Raw genomic sequence first — 26,762 nt, forward strand, 5'->3', positions numbered from 1 at the left:
CAAAGATAATCAAAAAAACAAAGTAGCATAAATGTTTCTTTTAATTAAGTTTTCGTGAAAGATTCCGTTTTTTCTATATTTACAATGAAATCAGAGATATACACCTATATAATAAGAGGTTTATGACTTGCACTCGATGACAATCGGTGATGACGTGAAAGTATTTCGCACACGAAAAAATCTCTGGGTACATGATGGATCCACCAAGGAAAGCGAAAAATTAGTATATTTATTCTTTTTACATTTCTTGGCACCGTGTTATACACGAAAAGGCGCGTCCGCGCGTATGAAACGATTCGTTGGCAACGTTCTAACTGCTGTGTAATACACGACTGCTGGTGCATGCGCGTGATGTGATTTTACCATTCGTTTATAATTATAGTAAAACGATTTCGTCCGTGTGTAATAATATTATCTTTTCCGCCGTAAAAATTATCTCTGTGGAGTATACATCGCCCAGTCGGTTCCCGCTGCATCGCTGTCCGTTCGTTTGGCAGCGTTTGGACGACGAGGACATAGCGTATATAAATTGTACATTGTATATTATTCGGAGAAGATGGTTTTTTTTCGTACGAAATTAATATCCGTTTACCGATCGCACGTTTACGAATATAGACAAGTTAAGTATATGTATTATTTGGCGTCATGATGGTGGGCCACAGCAGGAGAGAAAAACTCGGTGCCGAGCCAAAAATCACTCCGGGGAAACGGAAACTGCTGTAGCACAACGCGTGTCTTTGAAGTATTCTAAGGCGCGTCAACGTCCCCCTACCCCCCGGCTACAATATACCACACACTAACACCATCACTATCGTAATCGATTTCGTCGTAGTTCCCCGAGGGCAGCATAACACATATATATATTATTATAAATCGACCAAAAATAAATACGCGATGTACAACGATATATAATATATCGATCTTACCTCTCGGCCAGATTGATTATTCCGAGAGCTCAACAGCCAACACCACAACAACGACCTACACGCTTAATATATATATTGGGTATATGCTGGACGCACGAACAATAGACCACACGCAGGACAGGATATTACGATATATTATAAACGCGCGAATCACGATGACGGTCTTCGTATATCGAACAATGGAGTTTTCGGTGGAAATAAAAAATAAAATCCCCAAACGAAATCTGTTCACTGTGGGATTTCGATTTTGGCGGCGTCCAACAATAATAATGCGACGGAGTTGTTCAGAAAAACAAGAAAAAAAAAATTATATAAAATAATAAAACGTTTAATGATCATGCAACTTGAATGATGTATAAAATTTATTATGAAACGAGAAAACGTGTGTACCTATACGTATTCAGAAAAATCACAATAATAATACCAATATATTATGTTGCCGATTAATCATAACGATGTACACTATACATCCGCCAATTCGTGAAATTGACTCGGAGATAGAGACCGATTTAACAACGTGTATAACTATTATATATAATAATTAATTAAAATATAATATTGTAATAGCTAGTCTTATCATATTCATATAAACATAGGTACACCTATGTAACACTAATGATTACCTCTCGGCAGATAAGCGCGATTATTTGTTTTTCTCTTTTCATTCATGGCGCAGCTATATTACTTTTTAAAGCATTTTTTATTCGTTGTATACACATTATATTATAATAATATGCACTCGTTTAAATTATAATACCTATGTCCTATATATATATACTTCAATTTTTGAATGATGAAAATTTGAGTGGTGTTCTACGCGATATTATAGTTATATTATTATTTATTATTGACAAACTCTCAAGTATCTCTATGTTCAATTTAAAATCATCATAAAAAAGATATATGTGACTTTTTTAAATTAAAACTTGCGTAGATAATATCCGTGTAGACGCAAGCAATCTGCACTATATAATAGTTATTGTAACACAGTTTCCTAAAAGGATATTAAACTTTTTTATAGATAGGTACTCAACAAACTAATAATAATATATTTATATATATGTATATACACATATATTTAGGTTAGGTTAGATAAGTATTTTCGATAATTTAATTAGTAATTATTTTCCGGTTTTTCGTGATGTATATAATAAACTATAAAAATATAATATGCCTACTGTATACTCTCACTCGACTAAAAACACACACACGCACACACGGCGACGACGGCAATGATAAAATGAGCTATAGTGAAAGGCAAACATTGCATAATGTGATTTGAATATCACGGTGTAAATATGTGTGTGTATTTATCAAACCGCATGTACATAATATAATATGTATCATATATCATTATCGTGTATGATCACAATTAATACATCAAACGACAGTACTTGAGGTACGATCAAATATAAACGATTGATATGGGTTTCATCTCAAAATTGAAAAGTGGAGGTGCTGGGGACATGGACCTGCCATTTGGCATTTGATGATGTATTATAATATCAAATGCATTGAGGATAAACGTTTGCACCTCCTGTTAGGTTACTGTTTGTAAATATATCAAAACAAGGGTTATCACGTATTATCATAATATCATATATCCATAGTCTGGCTAGTCTGCACAGTGCACACAATATATACGTAACTATATGCCGTGTATTTACAGAGGTGGTCCTAATTATCGGTACAATCGTCAATATCTATTTGCCCGTTCGGTCGCGGTCATTTGTTGCCGATAAACCATAACAGTCGTTAATTAAAATAATAAACATGGCTTGTCGATATGTCGAACACAGGACATGATATCTAAATCGCGGGGTGGCGCAGTACCGTCTAGATATAAAGAACAAAAACATCGCATCGATTATTCGATAGATATGTTTTATATATTTGTCCGAAATTGTCAAAAATATATATACATTTATAGGTACACCAGTACAAATGAAACCTTACCAAGGTTCTTGGCATATCTATTAATATTTTGTATTTTATTGTCCTAGTCGTTGCAGAGTATGTATGGAAATATAGTTTTATACTTGGTCATTACAATCATTACCGTACGCCGCTGGATGTTATATAATATTGATCATAAGCCGCTTTTACACGACCATTAAAAAGCAAGTTTACCGTAGAAAATATAATGTTTAAATCTGTTATAATTAAAGTCAATAGATTAATGAACATAATAATAATTATTACAATCTACGTATTTGAAAAATTTTTACTTTTATAATATCCGTTGACCTTATAGCCGTCGTTTAATGGCGTTCCGCATCGTATAAATGAGTGTATTTATGTATTGCAATATGTACAAGTCTATTACGCGTTCGTGTTTCTGTTTATCTACACATTTGATTAATTTTAAATAGATGTAGTTTTGTAAATTAAATTTTCAGAAATCAAAGTTAATTTTCCACGATGATTATTGTTTATTATTTAAAGAGACGACATGAAGAGATTAAAAGAATATTTAACGGTGCGGCGACGATGATTCTTCAAAACCATCTCGTTTATTTTCACTTTCCTTCGCAGAAACTTTAAGTGGGTAATGTATAATGGGTCGTAGTTTGTAAACTAATCTAATCAAAAACTGATTGTGTGTTACATTAACGTTTTCAAAGAAGAAAAATATGTTTTATTTTTATTATTAGTATTTTGCGATTAACGAAAAATTATAAACGAACTAACGAGTTATTATCAACAAATACAAAATATTATTTTAAATATAATACACCGAAATAATATTAGTTCCATATTGATGTCCATACATCAATATTTAATCATATTACCACAAGTCATAAGTTATGACTCATAAATTCATAATACTAGAAACATATTTTTTAAATATTTTATGCAATGATTAATAGGTATCGAAAATTTTAACTTTATATGTATATTTTTAAGTAAATTACGTTCAAAGGTAATAAACTAATAACTAATGATAAATTAATAAAATGTTTATAGAAACAATTATACGAAAAAACGAGTAGGTTTCTTATCGCGATTTAAATAGATAGTTAAAAAAATATACTATAATAAACATTAATAATATACTATGTATCATATTATTCAATGATTAATGATCACAATAATCTTATAAAAGAAAAAAAATTTTTTTTACAAATACTAGAATCTGTTAATTGCTAATTATAAATGAGTAATAATGTAATAAGTAAAAACATACGTAGTACTTTAACTAATAATTTTATTATTTCATCGATATCAACGATTATGATATACATTACGACCTGTCAAATGTTATGTAAACATGGTACACATGGTATGCACTATGCAGTGTATTATAAATGTAATGGGTTCACAATTTGTTGTGTATTTGTTATCATTTAAAAATTATGATTTAACAAGAAAAGACATGAAAATAGAAAAACTAACATGCTGAGAGTTTTTATCTAAAAATTAAACGAGTATGTGTATTTCAACACTTCTATAATATAATATAGATACAAAATCTATATTAATTTCTACGAATTCGATGTCGAAACTAAATAAAAAAAATAATAAAAACCAATTTCATTACTTATAACATGTTGGTTAAGTTTGAACGACATGTCACACGTATATAAAACGAAATAAAAACGCGTGGCTTTTCATAGACATAAATCTTATAAATCAATTTTATAGGATTTTTAAAGTTTTAAAGAGATATTACATTATATTATTACTGTCGGTTTGGCCTTATCTTTTTTTATTTTATGTCTTTCGGTTCCGAGGATAGGTTATTATACTATTATATACCTACTACCGTTATACGCATACGTTACTATAAAAATAGTAATATTCCGCGCCGGGTGTTTACGGAGTCGTAAAAATTAAAAACGTTTTGTTAATGTATAACTGTTGACACTTACTTTGAACTAAATTTAAATTCGAGGATAAAACAACATGAGCCGGAATTATTGTAACAATCGGTGATAAAAGTTTTTTTTGTCTCGTCTCCCATTATAATAATAGTATAATACCTACTGGCTACTGTATAGTTGGTGATTCATATATACATGTAGATTATGTAGCCGCACTTTAATTAAAATTAAAATATAATCTGGCACGTGTTTTTTTTTAAATAGTATACGCAAATTGTTCGGTAAATAATGTTATTATTGTTAAAATACAAAGGTATATATAATATTATCTACTCTACACATTAATTATATTGTGATCATTACTATACATAATATACGCGTTTGAGCGTGTACCATTGTATATACTACAGAAATTTAGAATCTTATTGCCACGTGCACCGACGAAAAATTGTATTCGTATACAAATCAAAAAAGCAACATTTATCCTGCATATATATTGGCACGACAAAAATCGTTATTAAATTTGGTGTGAGAAGTAGATTATTCCAACGAAAACGGCTGATCACGGAAGCTTATCATTATTATTATTACTATTATGTTGGTACGCTAAACAATGAACACTACACAGGAATACTACGGTGGATACTTATAATATATTAATAATATTATCAATAAATTGGGGTAAAACTATACAACGCGTATAACACGGGTATATGGCGGCGGAAGCCAATAAATGGAAATTAGTCTAATATATACACAGAGGACTGAGAGAGAAATGTACAAACTACACCATTAACAATGGATATGTTTATGAAATAAATATTACCGCCACACACCCTTACGTGATTATGGGTGCGTGTGTGGGCTCCTACATCACACCGGGCAATCCATTTAACATAAGGTATTATTAATTATTTCAAATAGTAGAACGTTTATGGAAATATTTATTTTACATAATTTTAAGTCATTAAAATTAAAAAAACTACATTTCTCTAAAAAAATGTTGTTTATAGTAACCATTTGTTATTCCTTACTTCAAAGCAAAACATTTTTTTGGAGTACTTCGATACACAAAAATTAAATTTTAGACAAAATGACAACGACTTTATGAGAATTTAAAGTTTTGATGAATAGAGTGTGGTCGTGATATCAACGGGGAACTCCACAAAATGTTTGTTCACTACTCCGCCTTTTAAAACTTTAAATACTAATTAGCTAATTAACTACTTGTATGAAATTTGATTTTTATAAGTGAAAATATTCTGCTTCGAATTATGAAATAAAAAATATATGCTATTATTTAAAACAGTAAAAAACTTAAAAAATAGTAAAAGTATAATTTTTTTCTATAAATATTATTTTGCAATCACTTTAAATTATGTAAATAAAAATATTTTCAAAAACTTCTCTGTATCTTACGTTACATAGACCCCGTATATGCTTGATAGTCGATAGATCCATTATAGGTACCCACACATGCGCGCGGGCGTATGCCACGTACAAATAAAACAAACAAGAGCAGAGAAAAACCATTACGGTGGAGTGAAATAAAAATATGTATAAATATTCGACCGTCCAAAAAATCGACGACGGTTCTCCTCTTTACGCGGCCAAGCGTGTGTGCCCATTAGTATTGTGCAAACAGTCCGCTCGCGAGATGAGGTAAAATGTACAAATATGATGATGATGATGATGATGATGATAATAGTAATAATAATAATATCAAAACTGCTGCCACACCAATGAAATCACACACTATATAGGTAGGTATATATATATTATATTATATTATAATATTATTATTATGATTACTCTCCGTTTCACGTTAATGACCATAACCACCGCACTTGTGTCACAGTCGTAAAATGCGCAACACAATGATTTCAGAAATAATATTATGCACGTCCCGCGTACTTGCTTCATATTTATTATTATTTATTATGTACCTATATAATGATTATACCGATTTCCGGTATACCTGTACTCGCAGATGGCTTTCTTCGCGTATCTATAAAAAATATAATAATAATAAAATTATGTACTTGTCCAAAACGTTGTCATAACAACAATGTATGTACCTATACATAATAATATAATATACGCGCGTGCAGTATTCGATTGTTATGATTTTGTTTTCGGAAATTGTCAACTCTCACCGCTTCCCAAATTCACATTTATTTTATTCTTTGCTATACGCATTACAACTGTGCGCACACATTTCACAATTATATATTATACATTTTAATACAATTATTGCGACAACTTGCAATTATTTCAATGCGTGCTCGTAAATTGTCAAATCATATTTTTTTAAATTTTTTTATCGGGTCTAACAAACTCATAAAAATGCATGTTCACATATGAATTGAGCGCATTGAATTTCGATTTAAATTTGCTGATGGTACGCTCATTTATTATCATGCAATGTCGATTCGTAAATGATTAAATATATTTTTTAATCATTGCGTTTTTATACATTTTTACTTTTCCCACTCCAGTCGTCAGTTAATTACTATAGAATATACATATAATATAACTAATATTAACACGAATTTTGTGGTGAAATATTTAATTACCATCGACGGTATAATAATTTTATAATACTGACAACTATGAACTAGTTTCGATCTTATCATATCCAATATCTCATGTGATCCAAATTTGTGAAAAAAAATTATCTGGTTTGACAAGTATTTGCGACGCGCGAGGACTTGCATTTTTTTTTTTGAGTCGCGCAAATATTGTGTATAGTATATTAATATATAAATGGGTATAATATACCTCAGAGGCACACGAGCCCATGCCCCATAGTATTATATTATAGAGTTAAAACATTTTCGACGACGCCATTATAATATGCGGCAAAATGTGAAAATATATGCCACGGTCACATACACTCACACTAATAATTGCGCACACATAATATTATAGCCGACGAGTAAATATTATGTTATCTCAAAATTAGGTATACGTATACTTACAAGTTACAATATACGAATATTCTATAGTATTAATCCAACAATAATTTAAAAAAAAATTATATGATATAATATAATATCACATATAATATGCACATTTTATGGTCATTGCAACAACACACTCCGTAAATGTAGTAAATTATTGCCAAATATCCGAAGACCCTCGATAAACATTCGTGACTCTGATAATAAAGATTTGATAACAAACATAAAGATACAAAATATGTGTCTAAAAATACACTGTCAAGGTTTATATTATATTATACACCTACGGGCTACGAGATAGTACAATAATTTATTCGTTGTCGTCGTAGAATACAACTACTCGAGGAGGAAGTCGATCGGAAATCACAGACCACGGTCGGCCACGCAACATAGTACACTCACTCGTTAAATTCCAATAACGATTATAATATTCGTGTGCATCGTAAATCAGTCGGTTTTAATGGTCGATTGGCTGCCGGTTGTTATTACACATGATTTTATCAACGAGATAACTAAGAGGATGCCAGTGCACCATTTTGTTTTCTCTCTCTGATCCATATAACACATAGTTAACTTGTATTCAGTAGATCCAATTGTATGTATATAGCTTTAATATTTCTAGATTTGACCTATTGTCAAACTTAAAGGTAAGAATATTAATTTGACACCTCAAAAGATTCTTATTGATATTTTACATATTAGTTATAATTGACTTTTAAATTAAACTATAAATAGAAACCTATAAGCTATGAGTTATTCAAGATATTATTCTCGCATTTAAGATTGACAATATAAATCAATACACTTTAATATTAAAGCTAACAACACAACATTTTAAATTGAATTTGCTGAATGAACATCGACTTAGTTGTGTGTTGGGCTAGGGAAAGAGAACAAATTGGTGTTTAGTGCGCTGACATACTGTTAAGAACGAAACGATTACGCGATGTTGCCACTATAACTATTTGCTTACGCATGTATTACATCAACGTATTATAATATACGCGGATTGTTAATTGCCTTCTCCACGCGTACTTATTATAATAATATATTGCTAATACCAAAACGATGGAATGAATATTGAGATGTTTCTCAGGAGTTGGCTGTTCGGGATTTATATGTACAAATAAATAAATATTATAAATATACCTGTATAATATATAGTTACCTTAGTCATAGAATTTTAGACAATTTAAATCTGATCAAAATCGATCAAACTATATACAAAGAAAAATGTATTTATGGTTTTGACCTTTTGTGTAACTTATATTATTATACGTGTATACATAAGTACCTAATCACATTGCCACCGCCACTGACCGTCGATTAAAAATTATAATGTCGTGTACTTAATGCGTAGTTGCAAACAATAAACAATAATTTACACACGAAGAGAACACACTTTGAACTCTTTCTATTCTTGTTCCGTGAATAATTATGTTTCCCGTCTAGTGCGTGTTTGATTCAATTAAACTACATTTACATAAATTGTTTTTTCTTTGCCAACAAATTAAGGACATTTATTATTTTTATACGATAGTCAATCGTCGAAATAGCCAACGAGAGAAGGCGGCAGCTATGTATAAAGAATACAGATAATAGAAAAAATAAATCATATTATTAGTATAAGTAGTAACAGTTATAATAAAATATTTATGTTACCTCGTTGATGACCATAATTATAAGCTGTTCTATAGTATTTTATCAGTGAAAACGCAAAACTCACAAGGGCGATTTACGTCGGTAAAATCGATAGACTATGACAAACACAAAAATATTTCTTATGAATTATGATGGTGTACAACAACTGTATATGAACACAGGTATAATAAATATACTTGTGCGTAGACTATAAGAATTCATCGCTCGAGTACCACGACACATCACACATACACATCACAAACGTAGCAAAAGAGCTTGTCAAAATGTACTAACCAAAATGCGGTAGCTAATGAGATTCAACGTCATCGAATTGACGAGGAATCTAAAACTTTTTTGTTTTAAGTATACATACCATATAATACTCAAAAAAATTAAATAATTTTAGTTGGAGGATGAGAATATTAATGAGGATTATTATTGATAACATTATTGATGAGGATACACGCATATTAATTATTCCTTAATCATGAGTGTAAACATCCTTTATTAAATTGTTTATATTTTACTATTGGTGTATAAAACACTGCTGTTTATGATTTAATATATTACATAATATATGCAGATACTGACTGTTTAAGGTGACTGGCCGTATACAGCAACGACACGACACAATATTGATCATTGTGTGTCACCGAGAGAAGGGGGCGATAAAACTGAACAATTCCATTGTTTTTTAAACGCATCAAGTAAATAACAGTGACATATATAAACTATAAAACCATAAATGGGTGATTTTTTTAAAAAAAACTGACGCATTCAGCAGTTTTTGGAAATCACAATTGGATTAAAATATAACCATTTTAATGTTTGATGTATAATATTATTTTAATGGGAATTTATGTTTTATTAAATAATGACGTATTATGCGTTATATAATATAATAAATTAATAACTATAATAGCGTTTGTCAGTAAAGAACAAACAACAACCGTAAGCGATGTGGATAAATACTGAATAATAATAAAGACAATCCAGCATTTTTGTGTTTAAAAAAAAGTTTTAATTTTGATATATACAGTATATATGTATCTATATATATTATTATTGTCAAATAATATATAAATATATTATTATGGTTTGCGAAACTAGTTTAGATGGTTTTAATACGGTAATAATGTGACGGAGTTATAAAAGAGAAAGATGAATTTTGAAAAAAAAATGTTCTCTGAAATCCTTTACGCATATATTAAAACAATAATAATAATAATGATGATAATATCGTTTGTATAAAAAAGGACACTATTTATACGCTAATATAACCGTTCCGCATATATGAACAATTTATTGACCAGACTGGCGTCCTCCCGAGAGAAAAAGAGAGAGAGAGTTAACATCAGGAATCCATTTAAACGGTTTACATTATATTATTATGTGCGTGTGTTTGTATACAAATCCGCAACCGTAACAACTGCAACGAGCGCCGCACGATGGATGGCCCCTCCTCGGTCGTCGCAATCACTTTTTAAAATGTTACAGCCAACTGTAATCGTTTTTAATTTTCAAAAAAAAAATCTTTATTAAAATAAAAACTGTACTTGTCTTACGCGTTGCTTAAATAAATATAATAACTATAATATCTGCAATAGCTCGGTGATAGTGGTCGGGGACACTATGTACAATATAAAAATATTTATTAATTACAATTTACAAAATTTAAACCTAAGCTATTCTGTTGAATACTAACCATGTGCCTTGTGCACACAGCCTACATCGACATTTTTACCAAATATGGATAGTATCCCAAAAAATATGTTTTATACATTATTATTTTATTAACGAAGCACAACATGGCGCCACGATTTGACTATATTGCTGCTGGTTACACCTACAGGTGTGAGAAGTGCATTTAAAAAAAGAAACACACGATAATATATTATATAAATAGTATTATAAATAGAGGTAGTTTTGATTGTAATATATAATATGTGATGATAATATATGAATAAATTCGTTATTGAATAAACATGAACAACTTTATTATTGTCGGGCGATAATACAATAAGCATGCGTTTTACTTATATTGAATAATTTGTAGAAAAATGTTTAGAGTGCTTGGCATTATATACACATAAGTGTATTTTTTCAATCCATAAAATGATTTTATTTTTCAATACTTCGTTGTGTACCTAGTACCTACTTAATATACAGGTATAAATTATAAACCTATACGTATTATATTATAGTGCGTCTTAATCATTACACCTATAGATTATAAAAGCCTGGAGGACATACAACGAATTATTATTATTTGTAATTTTTGATGAATGCATAATTTGGCAGTTACATTACGTGTAAATGGTTTATTGTACGATCAATTATAACGCAATACCGACCTAATGACTATCGTTTTTGTTTACAAACATATAATATGAAAGTATTGCGCGAGACGAAACTGAAGCATTATATCTATAGTGAAACGTAAAACGATTTGAACAACAGTAATAATTTAATAATATGCGTTTCAACGTACTATACGAATAACGAGTACCTTCACACAATCATTATGATTCATGGATTTGAGGCATCTGATATTTTCTGTTCGCGATTGGCAACACACTACGAGATTTGAAACGATACCATCTTGTAAAGACAACGTCATTTGGTGACAGGGATGATTGACATCAGGTACGTTTTTAAATTTTTAAATTTTACAATCTTGCATTGGCGTTTATACGTGTAATGTACAATTTAATGGCGCACGTTATATTTAAGCAATCAGCAAAACAAACATAATTTTTGTGCATGCACGTCCGACACGAGGACAATATATTTATATCTGTATATATGTATATGTAGCGTGTAAATATACAGTCACGTCGTCGTCGGCAACAGAAAAAAGGATTACAGTGGCAAAACGAATTACCAACAACAGCAGCAGCAGCAGCCCCTTTTGTTTGTTTATCATATTACGGGCAGAGAAGAATAAAATAATAATAATAATAATAATATGACGGTACAAAACGTTTGACTACGGTAGTGGTACCTACAAAACGGAACTTTGACGTGAACAATAATATAACAATAATATTCGCTAACCTTTGCTCGCCAATAATATCATCTCTCTCTCGCAACGGCCCGGCCCGAACATTATTATAATATTATTATTATTCGACAACCGACCGCCACCGCCGATTACGCGCGCGCCTTTGCACCAATACATATATATATAAAGGACGCGCGGGTATACTCTTTGTTTTGCGTATTATAACGACTCTATATTATATTATTGATTCTCGTCGAGACCCCGTCCCCTCTATATTGTATGCCCCTTCCAGACCCTTTGAAGTAATCGATTTCAATTGCTGTCGGTGCGAAAAAATAAAACCAAACGTTCTATACAAAATAATATGTTTGTGTATATATTATTATATGATATGTATATGCATGACTGCAAACGTTTAACAAAATATACGGTTGTTCTGACCGATAGCGAGCGCAGCGTGTACTACAACGCTGAAAAACAAAGCGTGGGATGATGATATGTTATAAATTTATAATATAATAAATATGACAAATATGTATAGTTCATAATATGTCATAGCCGGATTCACTAAATATATGACACAAGTATGTGTTTGTACAGAAAAAAAAACTAATAATATCACATGGTCTGATTCGTCGAAAAACGTCCATGTTTTAATGTTTAATATACACGAAAATTGTATTGCATGCGTATAAAAAAAAATTAAAATTAAAATTACGATCATAAAATGTGACTCATTGAAACGTTTTCCAAACGTGACTTCCGAGTAAAAACATTTTGTATGTATACATAATATAAATTAACTAGGTTTGATACGAATAAAATATTATAATAGTGCTGTGTATATATGATTTCAAATTTAATTTAAAAAAGGAACAAATACTCAGAAACTGAGTTTTGAACTATCGATATTAAATAAAATTACTAATTTATTTTTATGTATTCATTTAGACGAGAATGAACACTATACTACTTTGGTTATCAAAAAAAAAAAGAAGAAAAAAGAAGATTAATAATTATAATAATTGTGTGTGGGTTTGGCTATACATAAAGCAGAACGTGCGTTTCCTAGTGTCTCTAACTAATATAATTATATTTTATGCAGACGACGACCAAATGTTTTAATGAATCATACGAAAGAACTGTACGATAATAATAATTAGTCCTCGTGTTTGCTTTCCAAAACGTTTATTAAACACGCAACGACGGCTCGGGCATAGTATATTCATTGATTCGAAACCGTAAAAAATATTTAAAAATAAAAAGAAAGAAAAAGAAATCAACGCGTGCGAAATACCGCGGCCGTCAACATAATAATATTAATATATATATAACAGTCTAACAAGATAGTTACCAACGTGACGTTAATATTATGTGGGTACTTACATATTTAAACTATACTATATTTTATGCAAGACGCCTCAACTTACTACTATAGTAAAAATTGTCTAGAAACACGTTTCCGATTTCCCGATATAATATATAACGTTAGAGTACAGTCGTATTAATATATATATATATAGGTACCTACAAATCCTACAATATATCGTGTGTCTCCAAAACTTTGTATCATCACTCTAATTATTTCACGAATAAATCAATTTAATAATAATATCTAATATCCAAATGGTATTTTTTTGACAGTAATCTATAAGAAAATTATGTCATTAAAATTAAAAGTTTTTATAAATTATCTTTAAAAAAAAATTGTAAATTTCACATTTTTTGACGTTACCCAAAATTCAAATACATAAATTACTACAACAGAATGGACAACTTGATTAAGGGTGTTGTATGGGGTGTTTAACACCCTAAACTATTTTGTTATTACCTCCAAAAAACTTTATTATAATTATATATATATATATATATACTTATTCTAATGTATATTTCTAGTGTTAATTTCTACAATACGATAAATACATTTGTAATTGAAGACAAGGGAATTGCTTTAATATAAAGATATAGATGCATACTATTAATATATATAATACCAAATTGATTATCATTTATCATTATAAATACTGTAAATAAAAGAATATAGTAATTTGTTACACACATTTTGTTTAATTTTAGCACCCCTAAAATTTAAGGTCTAGTAGTTGCACCTATATACTCCATGCGTACGACACATCAGGTATATTAAATTTACAATATTGAATATATATACTATATATTATTGGCATAGTAAAACTACAATGGCTGTAAACCTGTGTAAAATTAGTTCGTTGATGTTTTGGAGTTACTTCGTAATTTCTCTTATTCGCACATAAAACAAACATGTTTTATTTTCTATTAAAAAATAGATTTTTCGTCTTAAGCGTATGTTATAGCGACAAAAAAAAATATAAAAAATATTGAATAACGATTTTGGAATTTGGAATGTCCGCGAACCGGTTGGGAAAATATAGGTGGTACCCTGCCTTGAAAATATATTACCGCTTATATTCTATAGATCTCGATGACTACGGGGTGAAAATTGTAACGTTTGTGCAAAGATAATATACAAAGCGATTCACTAAACATATATACGTAACCTTATCTATTTTCTTTAGCAATTAATGATTTCAATTTTTAATTTATGAAATTATGAATATTGATGGATTAATATTAAATTACTAAAATTTTAAAACTCGCCATAACACCTAATCTTCCAAACCCATTACTATAGAGCCATATAATCTTTATTACACAAAGTTAAATAACATAATAACTACTAAAGTTCAAATTTCAATATTTATTCATCAACATTTTCAGTAAAATGATCCAAACTAAATAATTTACTATAGAAAAATGAGGTTCTCGTTTGAAAAACAGAAGTTAGTACTTTCATAAGACACTTCATAAGTAGGTAGTACAAAAAATCTCAATTATTTTAAATATAATCTTGAAGTAAATTTAAAAATTCCAAAAATCAAATTTTTAATAACTGCATTATTGAAGGAAAAAATAGGTGAACATACTTGGTAAATCATCAGGAAATGCATATTGGTAGTTAGGTATACATAGGTACTATATAGCGCAGTTGTATGGGGCGGTGATACCTACACATACACGCATCACTAGCTCGGTAGACGCAAACAAGCCGGGCGATTATCAATTATATACGGTTTGGCGTTCAATTATAGTGGCGAGAGGACGAGGGGAATTATATGGATCGATTATACTACACCGGCCGCTGCCGCCACCACTGACGGACCTATAGTCACCACGCGCGAGGATGATGGGATGGGATATAATATAACGCAACGTTTACCCCGCCGCATCGTACTATACCGCGTGCTCGCGGAAAACCTGTCACTTCGCTGCAAAACACGGGTGACCGTTATTTATTATTTTCTAAACATTCGAACCACACGTGTCCCTTGCATACGATACAAATTAATTTGTAAATTATTCGTTACATCGGAAACCGGACCCACGCACGATATTTCCGTCGACAATCTCCAAAATGTTTTTTTGAAAATTTGTTTATTTTTTTGTTTTTTATATGGAAAACCTTAATTTAAATCAAAAGCGTTTAACGAAGGATAGCAAGTTGTAACTAAACAATATACAGTTTACTCGTAATAAGCTTATAAACTACTACTACTACTACTATTATTATTATTATTATTATTATAGTAATGCGCTTATAGTCTCGTACGGGTTTTATTTTTATTTAATTCTCGTTATTGGCGCCTGCATTGCACCTGAAACGACGCCGCTGCACTCCCACCGTGCGTAAACGACATATTATTAAGACGTCAACGGAATTACACCTTAACATCAAAAACGCACACGCACACATCTGTGTATTAGTACGACAATAAATGTGTAGCATATCGTTTTCAAATAGAATTTTTATTGTGCAATCGCGTATGCTATTTAAAATGGTTCGATACGGAAGAAAAAAAACTGCAGCTATATTATTGTTTATCGTATACTGCACGAAGATAATTAACGTCGTTCGACGAGTTTGTATATGTATGTAATACCGCCAGCTCAGAGAGACGGAAAAAAATAGTTTGTCGTAAAAACAACAGACGGTCGAATCGATATAGATGTGACTGTATAGTGTATCGTTAGACTAATACCTACGACCTGCCTATATTATTCATAGAACCTATACGTAGTTACGGACGAGAGAAAAAAATAAAACCTAATTGAGCAGTCTATATCGCAGTATAATAATTAAACACGCGTACATCATAATGGATTTGAAATAAATCTGCCGTGCTCCGTCTGAAAGATAGAAAAAATTGGATCTGGAGATTGATTTCGGTTGTTGCGGTGAGGTCGTAACTGGAAACGTTTTTCGCGTGTGACATTATCTTAAATCCGTGATGATCTGTAGATTGTTCCGCGACTGAAGGACGTGGCGCCGTCGTTGTCGTTTTTGTCGTGATTTGATACGCGTGGACGAAAACGGCGTGAGATTGAAAAATCAAGACTGCAGCAGTCAAGGCGAAGGAAAAAATATAAAAACAACGAACGAACGCGCAGCGCACGGAGCGTTTTGTAATAAGAATAAAAACAGCACCGTCACGACGCGGCGATAGAGTAAAACGTTTTAAAAAAAAAAATTCCACGAGTATAAAATAATATTTTAATATAATGTGTTACATAAATAATAATACAACTGAAAACGAACCCTGCTGCTGGTAACTACTAAATGACCGCGGTATACAGATACACAGAAGGTGTAATCACGGTATTCACGATATATGTACCGCACTACCGCGTATTACCGCTGATACGTAACCCACAGTATCAATAACGATATATCGTTAAAATAAAATATATTCGTCGCGTCGTCTTAATTAATTGGTACTAATAGTCGAGCTTACACTGTATACCGCGTCGTGCCGGATTTCTTGTGTTTAATACCTACTACATATAGTTAACACGTTACCCGTATGAGTTGGGATACATTCGACTCTTTATACACGATAACCGTGTGGTGACAACAATAATAACCAAACGCGGTCTTACCTTTCCGTTTGATCTTGGTCAGGTCCAGCACGGTGCCGTTCGGCCGTTTGGCCGTCGACAAGTTCAGGGGCTGTTCGTCGGTACCGGCTTTGGTCCATCCTAGTATGTCAGCCACGTTGTGGGCAGTGGGCGTCCTGGGGGGGTTTCCGTACACGTGGGGGTGCCACGTGCCGGCAACCGCCAGCTCCGGTGACGACACGGCCGCTACGACCACGCCGGATGACAAGTCCGCCGGCGGCTTCCTGTTGCTGCAGTCCATCATCATCAACATTTCACACGGATCGCGTCACACCGGTGCAAATAACTACGACGACGGACGACGACGGATGACGACGACACATCTCACGCGCGCGACACACACCCGCGGGCGCCCGCGGACGACGAAAAAACCACCCTTGGCGCACGGCTCGCGACACACTGTACACTGTTATTTATTATTATATATTATAGTAATATCGAAACACTATTTTTGTGGGTTACGAGAAACAGAGACAAAACGTAGCGCGTATCACTCGGCCGAAAAAAAATAAGAACGATCCGTCGTGCCCGAGACGATCGGACGGACACACGCTGCGCGGTTTGAAACGGGAAAAAAAATCCGTACACGACAATAATACACGTGAACGCTCGACTGGCGAGTGAGAGAGAATATTACACTGTTATTATTATTATTATTATTATTGTGACGACGACGAAGACGACAACGAGGACGCGCGCGCGTGTATAACGTCCGTACGAACGGTCGGCCGATGACTATAAACGTGACTGTAATGCGAGTTTAACAGCTACTGAACGGGTGCGCGGGGCGTGCGCTCCTCTCCGCCGCGCCGTCTCGTGCCGTCCCCACCCTTTTATAGGGTCCGCCGTCGACTTCGCCGCCGCTTGTTGAAAGCTAAACGGTTCCACCTTAAATTACTTTTCGACGGGTTATATATGTATGTATATATATATGTATATATGTGTGTGTGTGTGTGCGTGTGTATGTATGTATATCACATGTGTGTACTTACATGCGTATATATATATACACGATTTTCTCTCTTTCTCGTTTCCTCTTACTATTCTCTCTATTCTGATATAGTCTTTCTCTCTCTCCTTCTCAGTATAAACGTGCGTTTTCTTCACTCAGTACTGCAAAGATAAACATCTCTCTCTCTCTCTTTCTCTTTCCCTCCACCCTCTTTCGCAGCTTCCACAGCCGTGCGCTTTCCTGCCTATATAATATTACGATACTCGACTTGACGACGGTGAACTCTTAGCTAAATTAATGTAATATGAATTGGAAGGGGCCGTTGAAGTTGGAGTACCCCTACTATTTTACAAATATGTTAGCGTACCCCTACTAATTATACATCCTATAATCATTAAGAACTTTAAATTTTTAGGTTTGCCATTTTTTTTCTATATTTGTGTCTCCCTTCTATTTTCTTTATCCAATTCAAGCATTGTACTTGTATGTGTAGTTATTTTTTGAGTATATTTTTTCTCGCCACTTAATAGGCGGCTGTTGGCCTGTTATAGGTTTTCCAAAATAACTCGCTACTCGTTATATAAATTAAAATAATAAATATATATTACTGACGGCCGTAGAAAGTGTTTATAATTGCAACAATATAGTTATAGTATCTATCTATTTACGTGTGTCCATTATTATTATTTATTCATCATAACGTGTCACAAAAATTATCCCATCACATCCAATCTATAATCAGCCATTTTTTGTAGCCAGCCGATTAATATGAATTTTGCTATTATGAATATAGCTCTTAAAACCTCACAATTTCCATCAACCATTAATGCACGTCGTATGTTTAGGCGGATATTCCTGTATATTTCTATGAAAAAAAAATTCAAGTTAATTATCCAACGAATTAGTAGTTATTATCTGAAAATTTTGAACGACGTATTCGGTGAATTTTAGTTCTAAACGCTGTTGTGTATATATTATATTAATATATATATATATATAATATTCATTATATGCTATACAAATTATTAAAACGCATAAAGACTTTATTGACAGAGTATTATCGCTGCGCCCACTGTTAGTATTGTAAGTTAAGTTATATAAAAACTATACTTTACCAGTAATTAATATTGAACAATAGTGTGTTAACTATACCATGAGATGGCATTTAAAACTTTTAACTTATTATAAATACATTTATTTTCATTCTAATAATGGTCTTGACAACTTATGAACTTAACAATATATAAGTATATACTATATAATATGTATTGTTATAAATTATAAGAGTAGTATTCAAATATTTTTTAATCGTATCAGTACTTTGTTGTATATATATATATATCGACGTATCGTATTTGTTACAAATAATTTGTAATACCTACGAATACAACCATGACTAAGTATATGTACATAAAATGCATTTGTATACTAAATATTAAATTATTATTATAAGGACAGATTAAAAATAAATAAATGTATTTTCTTTTAAAGAAAAACTGTTCGTAATTTTTATGGTTACCATATCGTTCCTTTTGAATTTTATAAAAGATACCTGCTCGCATTAGACCAAATTATTATTCAACCCTCCCGCGATCTCATCGAAAAAACATCCGAATAAAGGCTGTTAACAAAACGCTAAATGGAGGGAGGATCTTCTCGTCAACATTCCGTGTCCGTATAAATTATTTATTTTGGTTCAACACCTCACGCTAACTTAAGTTAGTGATTTTACCTCGTTGCGCATTAAATTAAAATGAACTAATGACGCATTTGACTTGAAAAGTTAAACATACCTATACCGTAACTTAATTTATTTATATAATTTAAAAATCAATTGACTTGTACATAAGTACTGAAATGACTTTAAAGTTTAAACTGATATTCTTAAAACAGTGATTGTACTAAAGTTTTTATTTTTTTTAAGTATTATTAGGTAGGTACCTTTTTTACTATTTTGTTTTAATATTATTATTTATTAATAATGATTGAAGATTAAAAACGATAAGATATTATTTTCATTTATTTTATATACTATAGTACTTACGCCTATTTCTATACTGTATAAATTTTGTGTACTTTGTATATTTTGTAATATACCTATTTAAGTTATAACTTATAAGTGTATTACCCCGTTAGTTTAGTAAGTTTAAATGGTTTTTTTATGCCATAACAATAAAATCGATTTATTATAACATTTATATATATAATATAATATAAGGTTTAATTTTTAATCGAAAAGATAACAATTTGCAGTGTATTAATAATTAATAAGATTGTAAATTTTATTGTTTTTGTCTTATCTTTAACTATCAGCGATTTATTCTCACTCAGTAACTCATTAAAATATCTCATGAATATATTTTAAATTTAGACTTAATATTTTTTTTTCTTTAAATAAGTTGTCAAGCTATTGTTCATCAATAAATTAACTTCACTTAAGAGGACACTATGCCCGTATGTGTTGTCTCTGTCTTATACACGTGTAACATAGCTAAAAACTGTTTTGCGCGGAACAACTTTACTCCCTCGATATTTTAATCAAAACAACCAAAATTTTAAATCCCATTGGGAAGAACGCTACCTGTGACGTAGCGTTTTAATTTTTTTGATAACACGAATGCAGTTAAAGTTATCGGCTTGAGAACTTTAGGTTATTTTCATTTAATTATTACAAATTATTAGTTACCACTATTAAAAATATTAAAACGCTACATCACAGATACGATGATTTATCATCACCTTTAAATGACTACATATGTTATACATCTTTTAACATAATATCAAAATGTTTTTTTTAAAACGGTATAATACTTTAATATAATCCAACAATTCCAATATACCTAACCTATAGCATAAACATTTTGATTTTTGTTTATTAGTATAATATTAGTTAATATTTCAGTAAAAATTACATAATTCAACATCTTTACATTAAAATTTTAGCAGATACTTAATGATTAATATAAAATCTAAGTTTAAAACTTGTACAAAACCTAGTAATTTAAATAAAACTCAATGTTTTTCAGAAGGAATGACTATAAAAAATATCAAAAAATAATAGATCAGAGCTATCAATTACTCTAGACTCTAGAGTTTAAATACTATTATCAACGGATGTTAAATATTGATTTATTCAAATGCATTCATAGAAATTACATGTTAAGTATTGTTTTGTGTAAATTATTATTAATATTTTTTTGCTTTAAAATAATTTACTTGTTTTACCATTTAATGTGAATATGTGATACATGAATATTTAATTAACTAATGTAATATACATAATATAATTCAAAATAACTTATATTTAATTGATAACACAGTTCATCATAGTGGTATCGTTATTCCGTTTATTAGTCAATATTACAATCACATACCTATTACGTTTATTATAATAGAATGAGTTCTCTGAAATGTTTTGAATGCACGTATATCGGTGTTTGAACTCTGTGCCTCGTGACTTATTTTATTAACCTTAACGTAGTAACAATTTCGCTTGAAATGGTCCACTGGGCACTGATCAAAGCAATACAAAATTATAAATTGTTTCCCAACATTAAAAATGTTACTGTGGTCATTGCGTGATGCTGTTCATAATATATTATATTATTTGAATTACATTTGTTATTATTTTATTTCTACCTAACGTAAGTTGAACCCAACTATTTCAATTATATCTATCAAGTTTATTTTCGTTAACTTGATTTATGACTTCAGAAATTTTTAAATTTTACTAAATAGTAAGTAGTGTTCAGTAAAACACTTTGATTAAGCTATACTAATCGCGGAGGGGATAGTTTTGGTCTTTACTAACTTGGTTTCAGGTTTTGTATGTTTACGTGTGCACAATATTAAAATACTACTGTGCACACAACTATAGCTGTTGACCAATCGCGTGACCGTCCCATAAATTGAGTGGTTACACTGTAATAATGTATGAACTATTATTATTTTTATTTGACGCGGCCAGTACAATAGCAATTAATAATTCATTATTTTTTATTATGATACACCACGATAAAATTGTGTTAAAATAATGCATATAGGAAACATGTTCAGAATTTTTTTCATCAACACCGACAAAAGAATGGAAAACGTTTTGTTTAATTATATTCCAAGTGAAATCCAATGGTGGTTGTACGTTGCCTTCTAAATAGAAGTTCAAAAAACGTTGCTGTACTACGCAGAAAAAAAACACATTATTATTGTATTTTCATCGTACAATATTATTTCAATTGGCAATTATATGTCCTTCACACTATTTCAATCAATTCTCAAAATTAGAAGGAATGACAGTTAATGATTGTTTGAGTATTTCCCTTTTAAGTTATTTTCGAGCCACACTCTACCTATTTAATATATTATATTTTATAAATATATTTTCACAATTGTATGCGAATTTATTTCAATTGTTGAACGCATAAATTCAAATAGGTACCTACTCAAGACTTTATATATATATATATGTACCATTGTACCATTTTTGCAATGCACACAACTAAAAAAAAAAGCTACATTTTGGTCGGGAAAACTAATTTACATCCACTTTCATGCTCGTAGAAGCATAACTGAAAAATGTGTGCAATGCGTTTATGGTAAATACTAAATACTAAATAGCATTTTGTATTTTTATTATTAAGATCGTGTTTTATTAAAATAAATAGTACATATACATTTATATTATAGTTAATAGTCATTGAATAACTAATATTCATATGACTAATAATTACTAATTAGTAGTAGTATTTAAAATGATAATAAAAACATTTTGTTTTCTTTTAATAATTATTATTCTTTATTATAGAAATTAATTAAAATAACAAAAAGATTTTTTTTTATATTCACATTAGATAACAACAATATTAAGATAATTAGTTTTTAAATAGATTTATATGTATGTAAAGTGAAAAACAAATATTATATATTTTAATTTAGAATAAAATAATAAATCATGAAATTAATTTTTTAGTTAGTCATTAAATTTAATATCCTAGCGAGCGGTCGACGAATTATGTATGAACAATGCTGCTTTCGATAAAAATAATATTATACTCAACAATTTTTTTATTTATTATTGTTTTATAGGCGAACAATGACAATGTAAATCGTCCCACAAATAGTTTTAGGAATATAATATAGTTATACAGTTATTTTGAATAATTACTTACGAAAGTCAATTATAATATATAAAAATGTTATGCTATAAAATCGATTACAAGGTCCGTTTATGATTGAAAAAATGAATACATACATATACCATATTATAATAATTATAATCGTTTTAACAATAGCTATACAGTGACAGACATAAATAACAATAAATGCACAAATTTCTCTTTTTTTCTCCTTAATAACCTAAATCAATATTCTTTTTTTACTCAATTTATCATACATATATAAATGTGCATGAGTATATCTACCTCAGTTTTTAGCCGGATGGCGGACATTGGTATTTCGTTCTCTGAAATTTAAATTATGAGATAATAATAAAATCACTCGGCAAATTGACAGAATTCTATAAATAATATTATATAATGACACGCACGAACGAACACGTCAAAATTGGATTAATACCCGTGTACGCGGTACGTATAATATTATAATGTAAAACAGGGTGGTTCGATTGTCATCCCTTTTTCTCACGATATAGCATACGCAACGCGCGTCGGACATACAAATTAATTTGTTCGAGTAAAATAATTTCGAGTATATATAATATATATATGTATAGTAGTGAAACATGTTTTCCGATTTAATCATACGTTCATATATACATAATAACAATGTAGGTATATATTTTGTGTATAATGATGAGTATCGGAGAATGCTGATCAATATATTTTGTATACACAGGTTTAAGGGTTTTTAACATGACATTATTATACAACTATAATAACTAAGTAGATTTATTTAAATAAAACTAACAAAATTGACTTTTTTTTATTTTGTTGTTATCTAGTAATTGTTATATATTATAATACATAAAAATCATTTATTATTTTATTTTAACGCAAATTCGGTATTATATAAATTATTATTACTAGTATTACAACAATATAATGTATGTCACTAAACTCACGAAATATAGGTCATTATAATCAGTGTCGCAATAGGCATGTGATAGTCTCCAACTTATATACAATAATCAGCTATTTGGCAAAAAAAATAATATATATTATTATATATGTACATACTACCCATTGCTTGTACCAGTTGCGTCGACTTTACAAATAAAATGCCCTGGGTGCCAAATTTTAAGGAAAATTAAACATCTATAGTGATAAATATATATTAGTAGTGGTTACGTAATTATTTTTAGCGAATGCGAATATATTTGTACATACCTGAACCGATAACCTAATTAATTATTACACCCTAACCGAGACACACTTAAACCGAAATACACTGTGGGACTGTGGGCGTCGTATCCAATCCACTGTAAATGGATTTCCCAACCATTTATATCTGGTCCGATTTTCACCTATGATGACTGATAACTACGAGTATAAACACATAAATTCAGCTTTAAACTTTATTCTTTTTTACATATAAGTATACAAAAAAAAAAATAAATATGCATCTCAGCTTTAAGTAATTAGTGTTACCAATTATATTATAATAAAACTATAGACACATTAGGATCAAAAATATAGGTTCCTAGGTATAATACCAATCAAGGGTAGATACTGGTGACAAAATTAGGTCCATTATACATTGGTACATTAAAGCTAGAGTTTCTATAACATATGTAGGTACCCTACGCTTTTGTTTGTGTCTTAGAATTTATTATTTACTCTCTACAAAATAAAATTTCATTCACATGTTTTAAGTAAGAATCAGCTATAGAGTATATTAATGATAATTTTTTTTTTTTAGGAGGTGCTGTAATGTTGCCCTAGGCCTTAGGGTATAAAAAGTATAAATATACCACTGTTTAACGTATTTATTTAATGTCGCAATAACTATACAGTATACACTATTTTTTTATAATATTATTATACATTATATAGGTTTTATTAAGTCCCAGATAAACTTTAATACTATATAATATATATACACTCACGCGCGGTTTGTATATATACGAGACAGCTCTTGAGTTCCGGATTGGGTCAAAACGTTTGCGTTAACATCCATCTCGTTTATTGTCGGTCCGCAGAACTTTAGCGGTTAAGTAGAGCGTGACTTTCGGCAAAGATAACCGCCTCTACCATTGCTTATACGAGGATTTCTGCGTCGAACAATATAATAATATATATAATATACTTTTCCGCCGGACTAGCTACGCAGTATACCACAGCATCGGCCGGCCGCACTGTTAACCCTTTAATACCACTTAAACATGACTTTCTCTCTCTCTCTCACACACACACACACACACACACATGGCTGCTGCAGTATATATACGTTTTCCAGATTAAAGGCCGTCGTCACTTGTCTTCGTAATTCGATGTACGGCTCTTACATAAACTTTTTCTCTTCGAAGGTTTTCCAATCAATTCGTTTGATTTATAATTATAAACATTGGTATAAACATACGCGAAAACTCGATTTGATGTTTCATATGATAATATAGTTATTATATAGGACTGCAGCAGCGCCATTCAACCATTTAATATCATAGTTTTTTTTTTAATCTTTCCTCATTCACTCCGCGAGTTATAGTTTGCCCCTATTATATCCACTGCTGATGTTATAAAACATCCCCCGCTTCAGTCGACCGACGACTCGGGTAGGTAAATAGGTGGTATATATCAAACCACCGGCAAAGGGTATAAAACTTTCGTTTCGTTAAACGGCCAAAGTTCGATCATTTTTAACGACCCTCCCCTGACCCCCGGCGCTTTAGTTCATCTCACCGCAACTCCTCTGCCTTCGCGCACCACCGCCCGACCCTATATATAATCAGCCACGCGCGCGTATCCAAATCGAAACGACCTTTTGTTGTCAGTATATTTTATACGTATAGGTCCACAATGACTTCTATGGCAGGATTATTGATTAGTATATACATATATATATATATATATATATATACACAAATGTCTGCCGCTGCTGCACCTATATCTGAATGTGACGATATGTCTGTGCTGTGAAAGCGTGTTACAGAACACATGACGGGACATAATATTTCCATCATGAATTTACTGTAAATTTATACTGCGTGATAGTGTGATATACGCAATTGTCTAATTAAAAATAATAATAAATGTGATGAACGATGGCTAGTGTTTGGGCGACAAGGGTCCTCGCTCAGTATATAGTAGAACTGCTATCGCTTTTGCAAAAAACATTGTTTCCGATACAAATCTGTTTAATGATATAATATTGAATTCCTGTATCTCTTAAATAAACAGAGGCCAGTAAAACATTTGCAATGACTCGCAATGATGATGTTTTCCGATCGCATGTACCGGAATTGTCGATCGTATGTGGTTTATATGTATGTCGAATATAATCATTTTA

The 26,762-nt window shown here is 30.9% G+C and overlaps 1 protein-coding gene across 1 annotated transcript in view; it reads right to left on the minus strand.

The window, feature by feature from the left end:
- Positions 1–18,103, minus strand: part of LOC113551982 (homeobox protein Hmx-like) — a 92,761-nt gene extending 74,658 nt beyond the window's left edge. Inside the window, exon 1 of the mRNA XM_026954611.1 lies at positions 17,333–18,103. Within this exon, the coding sequence (XP_026810412.1) occupies positions 17,333–17,603 (271 nt within the window). The 5' untranslated portion in view covers positions 17,604–18,103. The remainder of the gene's footprint in view (positions 1–17,332) is intronic.
- Between the last annotated feature and the right edge of the window lie 8,659 nt (positions 18,104–26,762).

The sequence above is a fragment of the Rhopalosiphum maidis genome, chromosome 2 (genome assembly GCF_003676215.2).
Source record: "Rhopalosiphum maidis isolate BTI-1 chromosome 2, ASM367621v3, whole genome shotgun sequence".
Classification (NCBI taxonomy): domain Eukaryota; kingdom Metazoa; phylum Arthropoda; class Insecta; order Hemiptera; family Aphididae; genus Rhopalosiphum; species Rhopalosiphum maidis.